A 22737-nucleotide genomic window follows, 5' to 3' on the forward strand; every position below is an offset into this window, starting at 1 on the left:
AATAATCATCCACAAAGTAACATACTTGGTAACTCGTAAGCTGGCGCGAGGTGCACACCCGTGTTATAACGACTGTCGTTTTCCGGCCACGCGAGGATAAAGTAAGTTACATTCAATCATTCATAGTATATACGCATAAACCAGGTATAGTGCTCTGTTAATAAGTGTATCTTGTTAAATTTTTTGTATTTCAATAATGGATTATGATATGACAAGATAATTAAATATAACATTAATCTTCATAGGTTAGGTTTAGAAGGTTTTTTCCAAATTAACTCGGTTGAAAGTAATGTGGAAAGACTAAAAGGACAAAAGAATAAAAAGGCTGGTAATTACCAAATGTAAAAATTAAAATCCAATTTTTAAAAACTAAAAACCATTTAAATCAAGAATTTGAAAAACATAAACTATTTAATTACAAAAATTAAAACCTTTTATTTTGACAGAAAGCTGGAATTTACATTAAAAGTGCTTCAGTAAAAAAGTTCCAAACATTGAAACAAGTTCATGAAGATGCGCTTCTTCATGAGGATTCATCGATGATAAATAATGTGGAAGTTGTCAAGTTATATGGGAATCGAATTCCTAAGATTGTGCAACAACTTAAGGTAAAATTGTTTGATTTGTTTTTCACTGGTCCCATGGTAACTTATTTGCATATGGTTGGTTTGTTAAGGTAAAAATGTAAAACAGGATGTTTTCATTAAAGTTCCTTGTACATTACATTAACTGTACTTTCTAGATTATCTATACCTGGCCTAACTGTAATTTAATACACTGTTTTCTGCAAAAGCAGTTTTATGAACTGATAATGTAGAAAACCCAAAAAAATATCTTTCAATTGACCAGTTTTTATAATACGAAAAACAATGTATTTACTTTGTTTCCAAAAAGATTATGCTACTTTGATTTGGCCAAACTCTTAAACAAGTAATGTTATTTGAGTGATATGTCATCGTATTCCATATTGATATCAGTGTTAGAATGTTGGGTTCTCTGGCAGAAAATTATTAAGCACGGTAGTGGTCATATAGATCCTTTTTCTTCGAACAGTTTTTTTCCGCACTTAATTCTTAATGCTAGCATTTATTTTTTAATCTCTGGCTTGAAATCAAAGCGTTAAACATATTTTTAATATTTAGACTCAATTTTCAGATTTAAAACCGCACAATTAGCATGTGTGTGCGCCGAAGCGTAGACAAGTGCCCTTTTTCTATCATTATCTTTCGTATAAAGTCTGAAGAGAATTAAATATCTGCACTAATATATTACTAAATGGGGGGCAGTCTTAATCAAAATGCAATGAACAATTTAAGTTATATGAAGCTCTGTTATATTTGATGCTGTTTCATACACCAATGTTACAATCTGTACAGATTTTTACATAAAAATCACTAAAAGCTAAATTAAACTAAATTAGAAACACAAGTTTCTTATAAGGGCCTGTAAAAGTTTCAACATTGTTTTGAAATATGAAATCGGCTAAAAACATTCCAGCAATCCGAATATAAAATTAGTGGGCAAGTGGATATGGTGTTCACAACAATATCTTGCCATGAATGATAAGCCACAGTGAAGCTCCTGTTTATTTGCTGTTTGTGAACACTTGACCTTGGTCAAACATTGCATCGGCTACTTTCTTAAACCCTGCAGCATTTGCTCCAAGCTGGAAGTCACCTGTGCATAAGTTGAAAATGTAACTATTTATAATACCATAGCGAGGTAACTTTAGAACTTCTATCAGAGGTGTGTTAGGTCATACACCACAGACAAGCTTAAGAGTGACCACTAGGTTTAATATATAGCTGTTAAGCATTGTTGCCGCGTGTGCAGCATCAAATCTGTATCTTCTAAGACACAAATGCCCTAACCACCATTGTCTTGGGAGACGAGTCAATGTTATGTCAGCTATGGTGGTTGGGTGACAGCGGTAGACTACAAGCATTGGTACAAGGTATGGATTTTCCAGTTAACGTTTGAGTGGTCAAAATGACTTGTACAAAGTCACCTTTATTGTGTGTAGTAAGAACTGTGTTATGAATAATTTACCTGCAACAGCAACCTTGTACTTGTGTATAATAAAGTATATGCTCTTCTCTGTATTATTTATTAAACATTACAACTCACCTGGGTGTCCCAAATCAGCTGCAGTGTCCCGACATGTTGTGTATATGTTCTCCATTATTCCTTTTAGTTTATTATCAACCTCTTCCCTTGTCCAGTGAACTCTGCCAGAGTTCTGAGCCATTTCCAACCCAGACACTGCCACACCACCAGCATTTGCGGCCTTGAATATGAATGTTTAATATGTCATTGTCAGTATATAGTAATACACATGTAGTTCTATCTTCAATTCAAGCTTACTGTGTGTTTTTGTTGTGACGTCACAGAGTACAGCGAAGTTTTAACTGTGACATCACAATACATCAACAGTCTAGTTATCAAACATCTTGATATCAACATTCACCTTTGCTGGGAAGTAAACCACTTTGTTGTTTTTAAACACTTCGATAGCGTCGTTGTTGGACGGCATATTAGCTCCTTCGAATACATATTTACAACCATTCTTTACCAAACTGTCGGCGTCAGCCTTTTCGATCTCGTTTTGCGTCGCGCTCGGCAACGCTACGTCACACTTTACCCCCCATGGTCGCTTCCCTTCAAAGTACCTGCACATGCATTATTTATGTTGTATTTATCACATTAACAAATATTGATGAGTAGATATACGTAATTCGTTTATAGAGGGGTACACGACAGGTTTTGCGTATGCATGTACATAGTACGACTACGAACGTAAATAAAGTATAAAGCAATGGGGATGTATTTGGAGTGGGTGTACAGGCAGTGTTTGCTATTAGTTTTGTTCATTGTTCTGGTACTTGAGTCGCGAATCTATGTAAAGAGATGAACACTACTCACTGTGCGGTTTTGGAGTGAGCCAAGTATTCTTTGCATCGGCCTCGTGCTTCTTTGATAGCAACAAGCTGCTTCAATTTTTTCGAGTCAAAACCTTTCGGCTACAAATAAAAACAATGAATTATTCATGACGATCGACCTAAGCTGCGTGTTTCGTATAGATTTTCAGTCAATGGATTTCAATTCAATGAGCGCTAATAGATTTCTGTAGCTGTGTTGTTTTCAACTTCTATAGCCTACATCATGTAACGGTTACCGTTCTTTTAAGATTGGATATACGGAATGCAGTGGCTGTTTAATTCCCACCTCGTAAATAGTTCCAGCAGAGTCGCTGAAAGTAAGCACAGTTGCACCAAGTTCCAGACATTTCTCTGCTGCGAACTGTGCCACGTTCCCAGAACCAGATAACGTTACTGTTTTCCCGGCAAGGCTTTCTCCGACATCTTTCATCGCAAAGTCGAGCGCGTACACCAATCCGTAACCTGCAATGCACTCAGTTGACTTCTTGACCTAATAAATATCAATTGTGTGCTAACCTGTTGCTTCTGGTCGTATAAGCGAACCTCCCCAACCCCATCCTTTACCGGTCAGCACTCCTTGGTGGCAGTTTGTAATACGTTTGTACTGTCCAAACATGAAGCCAATTTCTCGACCCCCGACCCCAATATCTCCAGCGGGGACGTCGGTATCCTGTGTGATAAATTACTATTAGGTAATATTGAATGTACCCGTCAAAGACAGAGATTTGTTGTTATAGAAACACTAAGACGGTGTATGCGGTTTCAATATCGGTGAACGTTAAATCCCTGAGGCAGCATGGAAAGCAACTGGTTTGCGTGATGAGCGCGTGCTTTATTCATGCAATCCTCATTTAGAGTTGATGTTACAATGTGTGTTTGAGAAATCCTAACCGATTACGTTCATTCGTGCAAGCGTGCTTGGGTATAAAAGAATAAAGTGAGAACGTAACCTACCGGGCCAATGTGTTTGAACAACTCCGTCATGAAGCTCTGGCAAAACCTGAGAACTTCGCTGTCAGTTTTTCCCTTTGGATCAAAATCGCACCCACCTTTGCCGCCTCCCATTGGAAGTGTCGTGAGTGCGTTCTTGAATATTTGCTCGAAGCCCAGAAACTTGATGATTGACAGATTGACCGATGGGTGGAAACGCTAGGAAAATGGAGTCAGGTCATATTTCGCAATAATAAGTGTTACAATGTAACTGCATATTTCACCACGACGGCAAAAGTTGATCCGGGTTATGCTAACTATCGGTTAATAAGTAGATAAGTCAGCAGCCACGCCACATTCAACCGTCCAATCACACGCCAATATTTTGTTTGCCACCCAACAGTATAAATGCGTGCTGACGCTGCAAACATATTTAGCACGTTTCCTGGGATCATTACTTACCAAGCCTCCCTTGTACGGGCCAATGGCCTGATTAAACTGGACTCTGAAGCCTCGGTTTATTTGTATGTCACCCTGTGAGATAAGAAGTTGAATGAGTAACTGCATTTCTTGGAACAGCAAATGAGCCAATATACTTGCCTTGTCATCCTGCCATGGTACTCGGAATTGTACCACCCTTTCTGGCTCGCACACTGCTGGCAAAACTGACAAGTACTTGGGGTAGCGATCGAATAACGGTTTCAATGAAATGAGCACCTCGTCCACCGCCTGAATCAAGATGGTTAGTTGCACTTAATTCAAGAAAACCACTAAAAAGATGACACTCAAAAAAAATAAAAGAGTTACTGAACGAATGTAACTGATATTACAGAATTGTAAACACGAATAAAACCCAAACAAGTTGAAAATTGAATAAGGTACTAACCTGCAAAAACTCAGTTTGGTTTGGATCCCTGCTTCGTACTTTAGCTTGCACTTCGTCCAATGTCGCCATTATGTTCGGTTTGCTGCTGAAATATCTGTAAAAACAGGCACACGAACCTTACGATTGTGAAATAACAATGCTGTATTAACAAACAATGGCCTGACTAACGTTTCAACGCACGTTTTGAAATCTTAACTCGCTCGATTAATAGTAACTGACGGACCGCTTTAACTTTCACAACGTCGAACCAGGTGTTTTAATGCTTACTAAACGAAAATCCTAGTAAATTGTAACAATTCAAATTTCGTTTTATCGATCGCATCATCTTCATTGCAATTCGACTTCACCGGAAACTAAGCGACGTTGCCTGTTCATGTAGCATTGAATATGAGAGAGCCTTTTTCTTGTCGCCGACACTTGAGTTCTCTTGTTCTGTGTAACATTTGCAAACCAAGATATGCTGCGAAAAAATTTGCAGCTAACGGTTGCAAAATCTGTTGTTATCTTTGCCACCATACACCATTCCTAATATAATGTTAACCTAATATATCCTTTGCCAGTTTTTAATTAAGTTTAATGTGTCAGTGCGATCCGATCAGTGTATACTATTTACGCTCCTTGTCAAATTACGTAGTTATTAATATTATAGCACCGCAGTGACCTCTTGCGACCAGTGTCAACTTATTATAAACCACTTTACTTGAGTTTCCATAGAAATCCATTACAATGACTATACTTGATCCTTGCTCGTATTCGTAAAATAACTTTTGTTTACACGAACTTATACATCATGTGTGTATCTTTATCACGAATCATCGTTGTCTGCAACAGCCTGACTTCACAGAAATATCTCGACGTATAAAACTGTTACGTCATAATTACCTGGTCAGCGTGACGTCACAGTTACTTCGGCTGCCCACCAATGTCCTTATGCCCACCGTCGTAGGTGCTACGTTTCGTGAAAACAGCGCATTCGCCAAGCCACTTGCACGCAGAACTTTAAACGAGGTCATTGTCGAGCAGTTTCACGAATACAACCTAAATATTGTTTCCGGGTTTCTCCAAATCCAAAAGTACAACAAAGAATCACCTTTTTATATTAACTCACAAACAAGAGGACTTTCAACGCACGATAAAGCCACTTCTACCTAATGCTTTAAAACAATAAAGCACTCTGCTTAGCGTCAGCGGTATCATCCCGACACACGAGTTGTTCTCACGGCCAATCATATGCCGTACTTAACAAGTATATTGTTTCAACCACCAGAAACTCTCATTGGGCAGCTTTATGAGCCCGTATTCCCAAAGACGTTTTTAGCTTTATTGCAAATTGCAAAAATACCAAAATGCACTATAACGTAAGTTCATTAACTTTTAGTTAACATAACTTTTCCTAAATGCTGTAGCGTTAATGCGTCATTAAACTTGCCATTGGATCATTAACTCGCGTCTTGCGGCAATTCTTTTAGTAAATTAATCATTAATCGACTATTATAACTTTAGATGTCTAAAACTAACTTGAACTTACAAAACATACTTCCAAATACAATATGCTAAGCACCAAAAGACAACCGTAACCTTGGTGTTTCAGCAAAACAAAAATATCTCGAAGCAAGAATAATGCGACCGTGAAACGAACCGACGTCAACTGCGCGTGAAAAGATGCGCGTAAAATTATGTTTTGTTAGTCGAGTAACTGTCTACCTCGGTCGGCTTCTGACTGTTGTGTTAATACAGGTCTTTTATGCGAAATTGTAATGTTATACATTTTAACTGCGTATGAAGCACATAAATTGCGTATAACTGCGTATGAAGCACATACTGTTTGTGACAAAACATTTTACCTTTTACGCTTTTAGGGCCAACGAGGTTAAAAACAAACGAAATTCATTGTCGTTCTGTTGTTCATTGTCCGTGAAACAAAATACAGGACGGTAAAAATGAACAGCCTTTCTTATTAACTATAGTTTAAGCCGTCTCTGTATTATAAATATGCACGAAAGCGATGCGCACTAGATTACGGACGCCTTATTTCACAGATACGCCATTACTATTTTATGACGTAGATTCTTACAAAAGTTAGGCTGCTAACATCGTTGCTTTTGATGCGTGACTGCATTTGTTGTTTTTGCAATCTATGTGTATTGTGTTATTAATATGAACGAATTAATAAAGGTAACTTATTTTTTCCACGTTGAGAGCAGCCTCATAAACTGAAACACCGGTGTTCTATTTCATTAACCTCATGCCCGCTTACGGGGTTACCACGTATACAAATTTGTGATTAATTTATTGTTTTAACTTTAATCCAAATATATTTCATCATACTAGTGGTATCTAATAAGATTTTTACTTTTTAATTACTATATTTTGGATGTTTTGACGCTAAGCCCTTTTCCAAACCGTTCTCGAGAAAAATGGCTACTTTTAACCAAGTTCCCCCAGAAAATCTGTAAATCATAACTTGAATGTAATGAATGTAACTTACTTTATCCTCGCGTGGCCGGAAAACGACAGTCGTTATCACACGGGTTTAACACCTCGTGCCAGCTTACGAGTTACCATGTATGTTTCTTTGTGGGTAATTATTTTTTTTTTTGGATTTTTTCTCTTTTTTATGTATTTCTGATAATTTAGACAACCCATTAGTAACCACTGGGTTGGAGCAATTGCCGTTAAGTGTCTTGCCCAAGGACACATACGCCCACAATGGTAGCAGCATCGAGCCTTGAACCCATTACCTCTGGGTTACAAGCAAGCGCGCTAACCACTATACCACGGCGCCGGACAAACTTATATTGATTGTTATAGACATGAACACTTACAAAGTATTTTATTCAGAATCTTCCACGAAACTTACAAGACGCTGATATAGTAGTGAGCACAGTACATAAAGCAAAAGGTTTGGAATTCGATACAATTTCCTTATGCGACGATTTCGCATCACACCTTCTACGTCACATAAGTAAGTGTGTTACAGATGTTGTAGACTTGTAGTTATATTAGAGCACACAAAAAGTTGTTTGTTTTACAGCCATAAAGTACGTGTTAAATGACAGCGAACACATAGTGTATGAAATAAAACACCCATGTTGCAAAGTTACTTCGCTACACGAGAATAAATTGTCAAGGACATTCATTCATTTAAACAAATGTTTGTTTCACGCTTATCGCTAGATGGTGATACAGAGTAGCTATAGCAAACATTCGTCAAAACATATTTTACTTTCCATACAATAAAAACTTGTGCGGTATGTCGGTACCAAGTTAATTATTAAACGGTTAAAACATCACTGTTCATTTGTTTAAACATCATATATTACTTTTTGTAAAAGAAGTAAATTAGAAACCTTTAGTTCCTTATATTGGGTATAAATTACTTCTGATATTTTTATACGAAGCTAATAACCTGACTACCAATACATGTAGGTATCGGTAACAATCCTTCGCCTGGAATGAAGGAAGAAGCGAACTTATTATACGTAGCTGCTACACGGCCACGTAAATCACTGATACTGTCGCCAACGTTGAGCAGTTTGTTAAAACAGTTTAACGTAAGTACAACCCCCAATATTGCATGTACCTAACAGTGGCGGGAAGGTATCCCCACATTGCATATACCAGGCGCTACTCCAGTATCCGGTAAATTTATGTTTTGGCCAATAACTAAAACAACGTATAAAATATATATACGATATATTACTTTGCATTGGTCGTAGACATATTTTAATTCAATTTATAAATAAACACGGTTAAATGACCAAGATTACGTACCTTTCCACGACGAATTTTCTCTATCGCTTGCTTTGGGTAAAATTTAAATTTGAACTATGTTTGATTAACTATGACGACATAGTAGCCATTTTGTCTAAAGTAAAACCACGCCCATAATTTTGAAGAATTCTTTTTCTGTCTTGTATATTTTCCGTTATTTTCCTGTACTGATAAAAAAAACGCCACTTACGTGTGGCACATGACCAAACTAGCGGTTTATTTTGTCATACGGTTTATTTTGTCAGAGGGAATTCGCTGATGAAAAAAACCTTGTAAAATTACCGTATTTAGTTAACATGACGTCATATTTTACTATTAAACACATCTTATTTTCCTATTTTTCTTGTAGTGCCATGTAGTGCACACTTAATGCATTAAATGGGTCGTGCTATATTTTGTTAACTGTTTTTATGTTCCTCATGTTCCCAGATACGGTTTCTCACCCCAACACCGACGGCCGAGTGTTTCACCGACCCAACCTCACGCGTGTTTTGCGTTCAATGCAAAAATCTTCTTACAGACGATACTGTACTGACACTACACCGACCAGAAATAAAATCGGCAAGATTTTTTGTCTATTTTGACTAGTGACTGCTAGATTGTGTTTAGAACAAGAGTAACTACACACGACCACGTATATTTATTTTTACAGTGTCAACTGTCTTGTTTAAGGTTTATAATGAAAACTTATATTCGTATTACTTAGATGCAAGATGGTGGCTCGTTGTGTTGCGCTTGTGCGTGCGCATGCGCACCAGGGTGGGTTCAACTTGTTGGCGATTCCAGAATTACCGCAACCAAACCGATGGATGGCGCTGCAGAGTCAAGTGAAGCTGCACCCGGTAAATATAGAAGTGCAACTTGTTTTATGTAGCTTTATTTCAAGTACAGCTACAGTTATTAGGTTTCAGTGGAGGTTTGTGGAGAGAACAAATTAATAGTTTTATTTCACAGACTACTATGTTTTATACTTATCTCAAATTGGAACAATGGAACACCTAAACCTTTGTTTATGTAGATGGAATTTCGCCAAATAGAATATAGTGTTTCTGGCACACCCCATCTTCAACTTATAATTAACATTATAGTTTGTCTTCCAGAACCTATGGAAGCACTTTTATTCGGCCATAATGTGGAAGAGTGGAATCCTTAAAGTGCCCAATCCGATGTTAAAAATATTCTACGCAAAACATTTGTTGTTGACTTTGTGTTTTGGTATTCATTATCTTGCTTTAATTCATTAAGACTGACCTTTAAATAACGTTGGCTAATCAGTGTTTTCATACTCATCGGTGTATTAAACATGTGCTTCTTTTTCTTGGCGCTCTCCAAATGTTAAGCGTTAATTAAAATCAAAGATCTTATTTTTAAAATTCCGTTTTACACACCTTTTATAAAAAAGCATTCACCAAAATAATTAAACTTTGAAAAAACAACCAACATTTCCAAACCATTGCAGTATAGGCGGACTAATCCCAATCAACCGACTGAATCGGTGGGTATTTATACTTGAATGCAATAAACGTTAGAATTTATGTTTTATATTTCACTGCCTTTTTACAGTTTGTAATGTAATTTTATAATAATTTTCTTTTCTTCACATTGTGCATGTTACTTTCTTTCTCACTGTAATTTCGTGATCTTCTTTAAAGGAAACAAATGCGGAAGAACCAGTTTTGATGTGATCAAATTTATTTCTGTACAAACCAAGTCACGGAAAAGTTAAAATTTTAAGCTTACACTATTACAGAAACACAAATAAAACCTGGAATGATTAAACAAACAACTCGAACATTAGCACATCAAATTATTAGCTACGATATAGTATGGTGGGGGAAGATGGGACACCTTTAACACATAATATCCAAATATCCTCATCGTGTTTTAATCGATTAACAACGGTCTATGGTTGTCGTGATAATATGGTTTTATAATTCTTCGAATGTTTTTTGTTTACTACCAAAAAGTGGAACTAAAATGAAAGGTCCAATCTTCCCCTATTCTGTCAAATGATATCGTGACCTCTTATGTTACATCCATCTTCGCCATCGAATTGATAGGTGCCTATAACCTTAAATTCAAGCACATCTACGCCTCGCATACTTTTCACCCTATTTGTACTGTTAAATAATTTGGACGCGGGCCTTATGTACATTAACTATTCGTATAATTAACGGCACCTGTAAAAATAATAATTAGCTTTACTTAAGAATCTTCAATGTCAACATTTGTAATCAAAATATAGTAGGATGGGGGAAGATGGGACACCTTTCCATTATATTTCTCGTCACATTTGGTGGTAAATAAAGAATTTTAAAATCTTATCCTCACGAGTCACGGCTCCCATAGACCGTTGTTAATTGTTTAAACCACAATCAGGATATTTGGATAAAATGTGCTAAAGGTGTCCCATCTTCCCCAGTTCTATATGTTTTAACCTATAGTTGATAGAAACCAATCACTGTTGGTGAGTAGAACAAGACGCGCGGTTGTTTGCGCATGCCTTGTTCTACATCAGTATTAGTGACAGAACATATACTTTCGTGGACAATAGATGAAATACTTTATAGATTCTCCATAGTATTTACAAATCACGAAATACGTATATGTGTACACTAGTGAATATTTCGTCTTATATGTAAATGAGCCACTTCCGAAACTAAAATTGGTTCCGTGTTTTATACTGGCATCTGATTGGTTGGCAAGTGGTCACATGGTTTCACAATTGGACAACACAGCAGGTTGTTCTATTCCTGCTTGCCTGCACAACGTGCGATCCCAGGTCACCATGGAAATCTGTTTGATGAAATGTAAAAGAATTTGTAGCTTCTGTATTCAAATAACTCCGTATTTCGCTACAGGTCGCTCAGGCGTTCTTATTGTTTTCCACTTCATTAAGTTTAAATTTCAGCGCTACGTTGATACGCCCACCGCCAGGATCGACAAACTAAAAGAGACGAACCGAACAAACAAGAGAACGAGGAACGCCAACTAAAAATAGAACGAAATTGCCCGAGGTACTTTACGTCTACTGGCGCAACCACGTTTTTGAAATTCTTTTTCGATGACAATTGGATGGCGGAAACGTTTTGTACATTTCCATCATTGGTGCTTTGATGCATAACCACTATCACAAGCAACATATTATTTCTCCATGGTTACTTCCTAGGTCAAAGGAAGGCTAACTGCTGCGTGTTGACCTGAGTGTGTTTTAAGGTGGTTTAACTTACAGTTTAGGACTAGTTATATTTTTTTTACTGGAAGTCTGCATTATCAATGCGGATCGTATTTACACTTCGTTCGAGGGTGGACACAGTCGTGAAGTAGTTTGTAAGCTCAAGCATTTTCGGACATGATAAAGGCATGCAACTTTCGCATGCCTGCACCACATCTGGACATGAATCGGCTTTTCCAGCATTACGGAAACGAAAATTACGACGGAAAAGTCAAGTGCACATAAAATGCAAATAACCATCTGGTGCGCGCAATGAATGGGTACTTATTGGTGATTGTATTACCGCGTAAACATTGTGTACAAACCAACTGACGAACGGTTAATGGTGAACAGGTCTCCACATTATTTCTGGAAAACTGGGAACAAATCCTAATTATCAGAATAAACATGCAGAAATGTGACGTTTTTGTTTCGTTTCCAATGTTGTTGCGTGACGCACTGGTTCGATGTCACGTGACGCGTGCATAGCTCTATGACGTGCACGTGCCTGCATAACATTCGAAACAGTGACATCACAGAAAATACTTCATTGTCATTTTTTGTCTGAACCCGGAAGTTAGTACGTGCCTAAACCTTGGGAGGTAGCCATCAAAATGCTAAAATTATAAAAAGTATTTTGATGGGAAACTCCCGCGACTTACACGTTGTGAAGCACTAAACTGAACGTTTCTCATTCAACTACAAAACTATACAAAACAACACTTAGTTCTCGGAACTGTTAAGTTTGTTGCGCAACAATTTCCCAAACGAAAGTGATTTCATAGCAGGTTGCGACACATTGACGAAATCAACGCCACAATCCGACCTACATCCTTGTTTACATTATTCACATTATGAGAATATTTTTTACATTCGTGGCAAACATTAACCTTTGCAACTGCAAATTTGTGAGACGTATTCTGTAACTCGCTCAACAACTCCTACAGGCTTTACAGCTCTGCCAATAAAAAAATAAATACTAAATACATGCCCTTATCATCACATTGTTATGCATGGGTAATTTTAATAAACAATTCATTCATAACACCTTAATTAATAACCTAGGACACGTGGCATACTTGCAGGCTAAAAACTCATCTAAACAAGCCACGCGCTTTACCTTTTCTCTTTATACCACTCATTGTGTTAAGCGGGAATTTCCCCTATGACGCGCATTACGAATGATGGTGTAAGAATGTCACGTGACCAAGTCGCGTGATCATTACGTCAGTGAGAATCGTTTCTCGAGAACAGTTCCTCTTTCGAGCCCAACGAAACGTTGGCCGTACGATTGGTTTGAAATTCGATCAGGGCCAACAACATCTACAATGAAACCTTTGAAATAATTTGATTAGAAGTGTTTTACACAAACATATTTTTTTGTTAATTCGGTATTTTATCTAACAAACAGTTTCCAGAAAGCACACGCACGGTATTTCAACTTTGGTAAACACAGCAAAGATAATGTATTCTTATCAAACAATGTATTCTACCGACAAAATAAATATAGACAGTCATGTGCATAATACGGAGTGTACTTCAATATTTAAAAAGCCGCAAAACAGGTCGCTGTTTTCAGTAGCACTTGGACCCGCACTGGACAATTCTTCGATACACAGACTGTCGGTTAAAATAGTAAAAACATATAGAAAACACTTTTGTAAACCTTGTCGTGTTCGTTACATTTACTAAAACTACATAAACTCCAACAAAACATATTGACTTTAAAAACCTGTTAACAAGGTGAAGAAAAAGTAACAAAATATACTGAAATGCGTATTCAAGGGCTAAAACTATTATAGAGGAAAATACTAAACATAATATCGAGTTCTCTAATTCTAAGCTACTTACATTTTGATCGAGTACCTTTTCACAACATCTAAATCACAGAACCTCATCAACTGGTTGTACTGTTGATGCGTGTTCTCAACCAAGGTTGTCTGCAGACTGTGTGTGGACTAGTGACGCCCGTAAGATAAGGTTTCGTTCGAATGTTCCACGGGACTTTCCAACCCCGTTCTAGCTTTGTCCAGCACCCACGGAAAAGAGCGACCGCTTTATATAACATGTCTCCCAGACACCTGGCTGTTATTCAACCTTCTCCGCTTTACCAATGTCGGCTCCGCTACGAATGACAAAAGTACTTGTATTCAAATGAAGCAACGTATATGTTTTCAAACACCTATGCGAGGTTCGTTTTTACTCAATACAATTTCAGGTTTTGAATGTTCAGGGTTAATACCGTTTATTGTTCTGCCTATATCCGCAGTGACGTATTTGCCCTATTTTGGCTTGTATTTCTTGGTTTTATAAATGTAAACAAAATTACCGCGACAGCTTCGTCTCGATTCCATTTTTGTTTGTGATTCTCTGGCGCCGCATAGCGGTTGGTGTTAAACTGCTAGTTTACGTTCGTGTTCGCTTTTAAAATAAATCGTTCGAATTCATTGCAACGGTCTATTCAGTGGCGTTTTAAGAAAAAAAATTTGGCTTAAACCCCTCCCTTTCTACTGTAAAACACCCCCGTTTTACAAACTTATTTAAATGTTTAAATTACCACGTACGATGTCATGTTATTGGGTTACGACGGCGAAGCTTATTTTGCGACATAACAACATTTTATATGTGGTTAATTTTCTATCGGGTATTATAGTGGACTCCTAATTCGTGTGGGCCCCCTTGCGGCTGCGGGGTTCGCGGGGTCGATGATACGCCACTGGGTCTATTGCAGGCGTTTCCTGGATCGATAATTCGCCACCCGAGGGTTTAGTGGATGTTTAAAACGCGCACGATTAATTAAAGTGCAATTTATTTTTGGTTGTGGTTGACACAATCTTTTACTTTTAATGAGGTGGTGCGGTTTTCGAACAATTTTCGGGACAGAAAAGTTCAAGAGCAAACGAAGTTAACAAGACATTGACTGGTACAAATCGGCAGTACAATTGGACTCTGATACAGCAGAAAATGACGATAAAAATAGTTACCAGCTCGAACGGGGTACTTGTGACGTAGCACGACACATACAAAACACCTTACCAATAAGTATTCATATATAGTCATTAAGTATGTGATCATTTAAAGCGAAACATATAGTAGAGTGGGGGAAGATGTGACACCTTTTCATTTAGTTTTCTCTTTCTATTTGGTAGTAAACAAAGAACATTTAATGAAGTTTAAAACTGTAACTTCACGACTTCCATAGACCGTCGTTAATTGTTTAAAACACGATCCGGCTGTTTGGATATGTATTAAAGGTGTCTCATCTTCCCCCACCCTACTATACTATTTTAAAATTCGACAGTACTTCTTAGCAGAGATTACAAATAGATATACTTGTGCAGAATACACAACTTTGCTTTGACTGTTTATACGACATTTGTAGAAGTTTTGCTTATCCGCATATAAATCGATGAAACAGCTGATGATATCGACCGCTGACCAAATACGCTAATCAAACATGAAGCGATCAGTTCATGAGACTCACTCATGCTTTAAAAAGTAATTATTTTCCGTCACTCTGTCATGACATCGAAATATTGAAATTGATAAAATAGATTTTACTCGATGCCTGTGTTTTTAGCGACAGTGGAAGAAAATTCACATTCGACGTCGATTCTCAATTACTTACATATGTTTGTATTCGTCTATACGACAGTTGTGTATTATTTTAATAGTTGCGAGGCGATATACATTGGTAATAAGTACCAGGAAGTACCATTTTCGTAAAAAAAACGTTAATTAATTTACTAAGTTTATTTTGAAAGCTATCATATGTATGTATAGAACTGCGGGTTAAGACGCATTTAGCAAACAATATTAAAATACCCTGATGTTTTAATCAAACAACGGTCGACGGAAGTCGTGAAGATATGTTTTTTTAATTCTTTGATTATTTTTTGTGTACTACCAAAACGAGAAAGTACAATAAGGTTTCCCATCTCCCCCCACCCTACTATATATCAAATACAGTATCAACAAAATATTGATGTTCCACTATTAGTTCAGAATACACATCACATACGGCTGTGTTTACTTGCTTTAATTACTTTTAGCCGCCCTACATTCTAGTTATTTCATAGCAGCAACGGAAATTTAAGATTTAAACGAAAGCAGTATTTAATTTCGTCATCAAAGGGCAGCCAGACGCTGCTTAGTTAAACAGAAATCAATATGAAATAAAAGTAATGTCATTAGGGCTTTGTTTTACCACCCAACGATATTGCTTGTTGTCGAGACAGCACTGAAGCCAATATTAATTACTCATGTGTAAACGTTGGTTTATTGAATTTTTCAACTGTGGTTTGAGACTGGTAAACACTATAGAAGGATGGGGGAAGATGGAATACTTTTTATTTCTCGTCCCATTTGGTAGTAAACAAAGAACATTCAAAGTATAGTGGGGTGGGGGCAGATGGGACACCTTTAGCACGAAATATATAAATATCCTGATCGTATTTTAAACAATTACCAATGGTCTATGAAAGTCGCGAGGACAAGGTTTTATAATTCCTTGAATGTTTTTTGTTTGCTACCAAAATGTACGAGAAAATAAAATGAAAATGTGTCCCATCTTCCCCCATCCTACCATATAATAAAACCTTATCCTTGCTACTCTAAAGAAACCGTTGTTTATTGTTTAAAATGCAATTGGTATATTCGGAAATTATGTGCTAAAGGTGTCCCATCTCGTCCCACCCTACTATAGATTATTTTGATGTTATATAATAATATCACTACAATTGCTTAAGTCTACGAACCTGTTGCATTACGCGGTTTGTACATTCGGTTAGTCTATTTATTATTATATGTACAGATATATAACTTCAATTAACAATCATTGTTTACATTTCTTACGATATTGGCAGTAATTTTGCAAACATTTCAACAAAAATGAACTTGAATATTAAGAAACTATCAATCGTATAATATCATTGCTTGCCTTTGTTAAGCGCGTTGGAAAACGAGTCAGAGAATACACGTAATTGTAATTGGTATTGCTGGTAGAGTCGCGTATAGTTGTTTAAATCTGCAGCTGTGCTTTCCTGAAGCTCTTTCGGGATGTTTGGGAAGAGTGAGAATATGCTGCTTCTCCGTATAAACTCAGCGAACAAAGGGGAACTTTGCATGGGTAAATTCCCGAAACTGCTACTTGGTGACGTAAGGGTACCACTCGTACCTGGCACGTGGTTAAAGAATTGAGGTTTTGCGATTTTGTTTTTGTAAAGAATATTTTCAATTGAGTGGGAATTTCGTGAACCAGGCGTCATGGGATTTGCATCAGACATTTCTTTACGTCCGTCGGTCATCTGATTATCGTTTTCGATTGAAAGGGGCGAACCTAAGGTTTCATTCTCACTGATCTTCAACTCATGATTGATACTTTGTGGAGGTTGATTTACCAACCACGGAAGCAAAATGTTGTTTTTTGCATTCAGTGAGTCGCAACATGTTTTTTGAATAATATTTCTATCTTTACATGAATCGTTGTGAGGTGAGATCGAATCTTGGTTATTTGATGTTTTTCTGCCTTGCTTCTCATTCAAGCTGCTTTTACAATTGCAATCTTGTTTTCGCTTTTTTCTTTCTTGTTTCATTTTTTCTCGTCGCTCGATTTCACTTGGGTCCATCGGCTCACCTATTTTGAATATTTTCTTTATTTAAAACCAGAAAACATACGAAGGCCGATGCAATAAAGAAGAAACGATATTACTTTATGTAAAATAGTACCATTTTGATCCCTACATTTGGAGACATCTAACGGAAGGCTGAAAACGATTGAACTCTAAATTAAAAACTATAACACATATGAACATAGAATGGCATTTACACTTCTCAACGACTTTTTTGTTAAGGTCTGTTGATGCATAAATAAGATGACGACATAAATCAGACTTACCTGAACATAACGTGAGTTGAGCATTATGTGGAGGACGACCCGGCCCTTTCTTCGTGTGTTCACGCTTCCTCCATTTTGCTCGTCGGTTTTGGAACCAAACCTAGAAAATAAAACAAATTTAATTTAAAATTTTAATGAAAACTAAAAAATAAACCTCTCATAAAATTCTTACATGTTCATTTTAATGAAAATTATAACAAAGTTTATGCAGAACGTGTAATTTGAACCCAAAATATAACAAAGCTTTGGATTAGGTTGTATAAACAGCGTGGTCATTTTCGAAATCTCTACATCACTAACCCATAATCTGTCTGAATAGAAGAATCGTGAAACGATTAGAGCGACACGGAAACTTCATTATTTCTTGTCAATAACTGGATGTCGAACACAACAGATAACATGGGGTTTTGAAGTGAAAACGAAATGCCAACGAGCAAAAGAAAACCTATTTCCACGCCTACCGACGCAAGAACGACAAATTACCACGTTTCAATTATAGTTTCCCCGAGCCAGCGTAAATAATAGCGAGCTTTGGCGAAATCAAATTTTGTCGAGGGCTTACTGAACAAGAGAATAGATCAGAGAAGTGGTGACTTGACAAATCCTAGGCTGGATTTTCTTCGTATGTTTCATCCTTACCAATACCGCACGCAAGCTGCTGGTCGTAATGATAGGCTTTCGTACAACGGAGTAAATTACACGCGATTCCCGTTCAACAAATTTTCCGCTTTCGGATTTCCAATTTTCGGATAACTGTGCAGCAATTTCATTTTTTGACATATTTTGCCAATGTTTTTCCCAGACAATACTTTTTATAAAAAAAGACCCCCAAAAAACATAAAATACAAAATATTGTTCTTGAAGACACAATTATAATTAAAATGATTGTATCAACAAAAATCTTTAGGGCGGCGAGAGAGTAACTTTGTATTATGTATTGTAGGCCGTGGGGTTACTGAATCGCACTATAAAGAACCTTCCTCACTGTTGAAACCGACAAACGTAATTAATAAATCGGCACATCGTTGTTTATCATCGTCTCCCATCTTTCATATTTTATTAGAGATTTAATTAAGTAACCTGGACACGTGACTCCACTAGATCAAGACGAAGTGCCAGTGCCTCTCGCATGTATACATCTGGATAGTGAGAATTTCCGAAAGCTTTTTCCAACTCTTCTAACTGCCAAGTGCTGAAGTTTGTTCTTGTACGTCGTCGTTTATTTTGTTGGTTTTCTGCCGAATCATCGTCGTAAAAATCTGTTTAACACAAGTCATATGTATATATATATATTTTGGTGGTTGGATATACCAAAATAACGACTTACAAAACGGTTGTTATGTAACTGTAACACAATTACGTGAATTTAATCACAGAATTTCAAAATACTTCGTCAATGCAATACATCTATATATAGGTATATAACCGTTAATACGTTTGCATCATGTTATTCAAATATATTCGGTGCTTTGTTATAAATGGCGAATTAAATAAATCGAAATTGAAAATTACAAAACAAAATGCTCACCGTAAACTAGTAATAACTAACTAAATAACATATAATTAAACATATATATGTGCAACCTAACAATTGTTTAGACGAATATAGTTACGTTTTCTGTAATTTCGATAAGCAGTGTTTTGAGCGGACCGTTCCAGTAATTCATAACTCAAAACGATTTTATATTCCCAGTGTAAGAAAGCGAATTTAGTATTTAATTTATTTTAATGAAATCGACCCAACGTATAGGGATTAGGTTAATTACGAAGCGACACATGCTAAAGCAGAATAGATGGGAGACCTTGTTTCAATTTTCATGGCAGTTGATTGTGCGGCGTATGGTGCGGAACAGAACCGTAACCAACCAAACCATCAACGCGGGAAGACGTCTTTTATTATTCTATTATCGTGTCTTAATTGGCCAATTTTCCAGCGGCCTAATCGGGCATTGGTAGGCGGGGAACAGCCGGGTATTAGTTACGCAAATATACGGATTTTCACGACATCGTAAATTACTGTCATCTCCAGAGACAAAACGAGATTGTTTTAGGCGGTGCGCTTGTGCGTAAATGATGGTTGCTTATACTCACGCATTGTTTTAATACGATCGATTATAATAAAGCTACAACGCGGTTTAATCTACAAAATAAATTAGCAAACAAAGACGGCGAAATAATTTTGACTTTTACTTAATTTGAATCGGATATCTAAATAAACGTAAATAGCTGAAATAAATGCCTGCGTGAGTAAGAAACTTAAGATGTTTTTTAATATTAAAATTCATCAAATTCAATTTATCACCGACGAAACACCTGGACACTGAACTTTAAGGACGACTAGAACTATTACCTCGTTTACGAATGCCTTGAATTTTATTGAAAATGTGATTATACTGCATATTATTGTCGAGATCGTTTAAAATAAAATCATTTAAATTTGGTGTTCGGCGGTTTTATTACACCAAATATCGAATACTGAAATAGAATAATGAAATCTGCGTTGCTATATGAAATCTGCGTTGATAAATAGACATTTCTCACCCGTGCTGTTTGCTTCTTTCGAGTTTTGCAGAATACATTGGGATAAAAATGAGTTTCGTGCCCATAAATCACTAGGTAACTGATGCGACAAACTTGCATCTGACGTCATTTCCTTAATGTGAGAAAGTAAAGAAATTTAATTTTACTGAAAGTGTAACATTCCATGGTGTGTGGTATAATAAATCTGTTTGAACTTACAATACAGCAAGTTTGACAGTTTAGTGTTTTTAGACGTTACGATTATCATTTGTTTTGTTACACCGCAGCCATATTTTTTGTTTTTGTACCGAGGACGTTGTACTTGGGTGCATATTAAGTTCTAAACAAAGATTCGTATAAAATGGCCGTCAACTCGACTTACCGTTTTGTACGAAGTATCCGTAGATCGCCGAGTAAATACAGGAGAAAAACACTCGGTGGCTGATGACGACATTTTGTCGCTTTCCGTCGATGAAGAGTGGAATAAATACGGCAGAGAATATGGAGGTGATGTTTGGTTGTTTTTGATGAATCCTGGTGGAACTTGTGTCTCTGGTTTTATCTGTCCCGATATTGCGGACGGATAGCACATTTGAAGAAACGGGTTGCTTAAAAACATATTCATATTTCAAGTCGCAAAATAGAAAAGCCCTATAGGAAAAATATGAAAAAATTATAATTTAAAATAATATAAAATGTAAGAAAAATATGTCATGTAATTTAATATTAAATCGATTAAGTATGCTGCAGTTAAACACATAAAACCGTCTAACCCTTTACTTTATCATACCAAAAGTTAAAATATTTATTCGTTCTTTTAAATATTTTTTTCTGAAACTCTTACTCGCCTAATGCGCAACTTGTTTTGATGCAAACGAACATTGATATGCTGGTAAAATGTTTCTGATTCCAGGATTCGGGGGGAGAGAAACCTCGTTTTTTATTCATTTCTCTTCGCAGTTCGGATATCTCTTCTCTGTGCCACTAATCCCCTTTGCGTCGGGTCACACAGCATGAAGCGATCGCATAAAGTTCAATATTTGTAATTTCCAGCATCGCAATTACACATATCGGGTTAAACGAATAGACTGTTTTTAATTTTAATAACAAAATATGGTATTTATTTCTGCATTTTATATATCATGATGCTCTGAAAGCTTAGTTTGGGGTGTTTACACTTTTGGTAGTATAAAATACTAAATGTAAATTAAATAAATTAGGTTAATGTAAGCTGGGATATTGGGCAAGGTCACTTATAAATCTGCTTTTACGTTTACTATTTTAGTTTAGACCAAAAAAATTACGGTATTATTCGACATTATTCCCACAGTCCAGCAAAGAGAACGACAAAGGCGATCACTGTTTAAAGAAGCATACCAAAAAAAAAAAATAAAATAAAAAATTGTGTATGGATAGAGATGCTTAAATGTTATTTTAAAGTATAAACCACAAAAGTTTCATGGGACATATTTCTTTCTATTTTCATGTCCCATTTATTATTAAACAAAGAACGTTCAAAGAATTACAAAAAAAACTATCCTGACGACGCTCATAGACCGTTGTTGATTGTTTAAATGTTTAAAACGCCTTATTCTTACATCCACAACTACACCTTGTACTTCTGCTTACAAAACTTGAGTAATTCAAATGCAAAGTGCTGTTACATTTTTAGAGTCATTTTAATGCCTTATAATTTCATTACAAGACAACTAATCACGCGGTACAAACTAACAGTGTGCTCAATGAATTGAGTCGGAACAATTGCTTTTGTATTACGTGTTTCGTGTCGTTAGTTCAACCTGCATAAGCAAGTATTTATATATATAGTAGGTCCGGGGAAAATGGGACACCTTTATCACATAATATTTAAATATTCTGATCCTGTTTTTAAGATCTATGGAAGCTGTAAAGTTATGGTTTTATAACTCTTTGAATGTTCTATGTTTACTACCAAATGTGACCAGTAAATAGAATGAAAAGGTGTCCCATCTTTCCCCACCCTACTATACGTCTATTGCTGACTTTTAAAAATAACTCAACTGTACAAAGGAAAGTGTAATGTGGACATATACTACATAATATGCTAAATAATGTCCATAAATACATTTGTATACAGCCGGCGACACACAATACGAAAGATCAATTTTGGGGTATAGAGTTATATTTTATTGAATTTGGAAATGGCTAAACGGGACCTCTATGGTGGCCAAGTGTTGCCGCCACTGGGTGCGTACAGCTCAGTGGTTGCCACGCGTTTTTTTTTTATCTTTTAACAATAAAAATATTTTGCCCAGGAACATAAATACCTTCACGGAGATAACAGCGCCTAGAATCCATCAATATCCTTTTACTCAAAAACAGATTCCCTGATCCCGATGTGGCACCGCCCACGGCGACAGTAAAACAATACACCGGTAGACAAGATTAACAACAAACTCTCAAAAACGAAAAGATATGTTAGATGGGGATTGGTGAACTGCTAAAATGGCTTGCGTTACTCGCAAGGTGTCACTGGTAAGTTCCTGCTTCAGTTTGCTTGCGTAGACTTTACAGACGCAGTTAGTGTTGAACGCGACCA

At 36.6% G+C, this 22737-nt stretch overlaps 3 protein-coding genes and 5 non-coding genes across 10 annotated transcripts in view; 1 reads left to right on the top strand and 7 right to left on the bottom strand.

Moving 5' to 3' along the window:
• Positions 1 to 10202, top strand: part of LOC100178964 (F-box DNA helicase 1) — an 18255-nt gene extending 8053 nt beyond the window's left edge. For 2 of the 3 annotated variants that reach the window (XM_026834478.1, XM_026834479.1), the window contains exons 16-21: positions 447 to 608; positions 7597 to 7720; positions 8185 to 8309; positions 8959 to 9090; positions 9236 to 9371; positions 9618 to 10202. In XM_026834478.1, coding sequence (XP_026690279.1) covers positions 447 to 608; positions 7597 to 7720; positions 8185 to 8309; positions 8959 to 9090; positions 9236 to 9371; positions 9618 to 9682 — 744 coding nt within the window. In that variant the 3' untranslated portion in view covers positions 9683 to 10202. The remainder of the gene's footprint in view (positions 1 to 446; positions 609 to 7596; positions 7721 to 8184; positions 8310 to 8958; positions 9091 to 9235; positions 9372 to 9617) is intronic. The other variant, XM_009860249.3, reaches the window with a different exon arrangement.
• LOC100176644 (NADP-specific glutamate dehydrogenase) lies at positions 1311 to 5907 on the bottom strand. Its single transcript, XM_009860248.3, has 11 exons — positions 5638 to 5907; positions 4756 to 4849; positions 4470 to 4598; positions 4332 to 4403; positions 3894 to 4088; positions 3456 to 3609; positions 3226 to 3401; positions 2923 to 3020; positions 2468 to 2669; positions 2128 to 2287; positions 1311 to 1677 (listed from the first exon to the last, which is right to left on the bottom strand). Exons 1-11 carry the CDS (start codon positions 5766 to 5768, stop codon positions 1586 to 1588), a joined length of 1503 nt encoding a protein of 500 aa, XP_009858550.1. The 5' UTR covers positions 5769 to 5907; the 3' UTR covers positions 1311 to 1585.
• A 793-nt stretch (positions 10203 to 10995) lies between the features above and the next one.
• Positions 10996 to 11048, bottom strand: mir4056 (microRNA 4056). Its single transcript, NR_034449.1, has one exon. It is a non-coding gene; the product is annotated as a microRNA 4056 (primary transcript).
• A 201-nt stretch (positions 11049 to 11249) lies between these two features.
• Positions 11250 to 11305, bottom strand: mir4085 (microRNA 4085). The gene has a single exon (NR_034480.1). It is a non-coding gene; the product is annotated as a microRNA 4085 (primary transcript).
• Positions 11306 to 11876: 571 nt separating this feature from the next.
• On the bottom strand, positions 11877 to 11924 carry mir4066 (microRNA 4066). Its single transcript, NR_034459.1, has one exon. It is a non-coding gene; the product is annotated as a microRNA 4066 (primary transcript).
• A 284-nt stretch (positions 11925 to 12208) lies between these two features.
• Positions 12209 to 12266, bottom strand: mir4070 (microRNA 4070). The gene has a single exon (NR_034463.1). It is a non-coding gene; the product is annotated as a microRNA 4070 (primary transcript).
• Positions 12267 to 12340: 74 nt separating this feature from the next.
• mir4086 (microRNA 4086) lies at positions 12341 to 12396 on the bottom strand. The gene has a single exon (NR_034481.1). It is a non-coding gene; the product is annotated as a microRNA 4086 (primary transcript).
• Positions 12397 to 16671: 4275 nt separating this feature from the next.
• On the bottom strand, positions 16672 to 20835 carry LOC778789 (homeobox protein Hox-A2). Its single transcript, XM_009860412.3, has 5 exons — positions 20542 to 20835; positions 20181 to 20292; positions 18720 to 18898; positions 17640 to 17739; positions 16672 to 17378 (listed from the first exon to the last, which is right to left on the bottom strand). The coding sequence occupies exons 1-5, from the start codon at positions 20782 to 20784 to the stop codon at positions 16672 to 16674; spliced, it is 1341 nt and encodes a 446-aa protein (XP_009858714.1). The 5' UTR covers positions 20785 to 20835.
• Between the last annotated feature and the right edge of the window lie 1902 nt (positions 20836 to 22737).

This window comes from Ciona intestinalis, chromosome 5, assembly GCF_000224145.3.
Source record: "Ciona intestinalis chromosome 5, KH, whole genome shotgun sequence".
Classification (NCBI taxonomy): domain Eukaryota; kingdom Metazoa; phylum Chordata; class Ascidiacea; order Phlebobranchia; family Cionidae; genus Ciona; species Ciona intestinalis.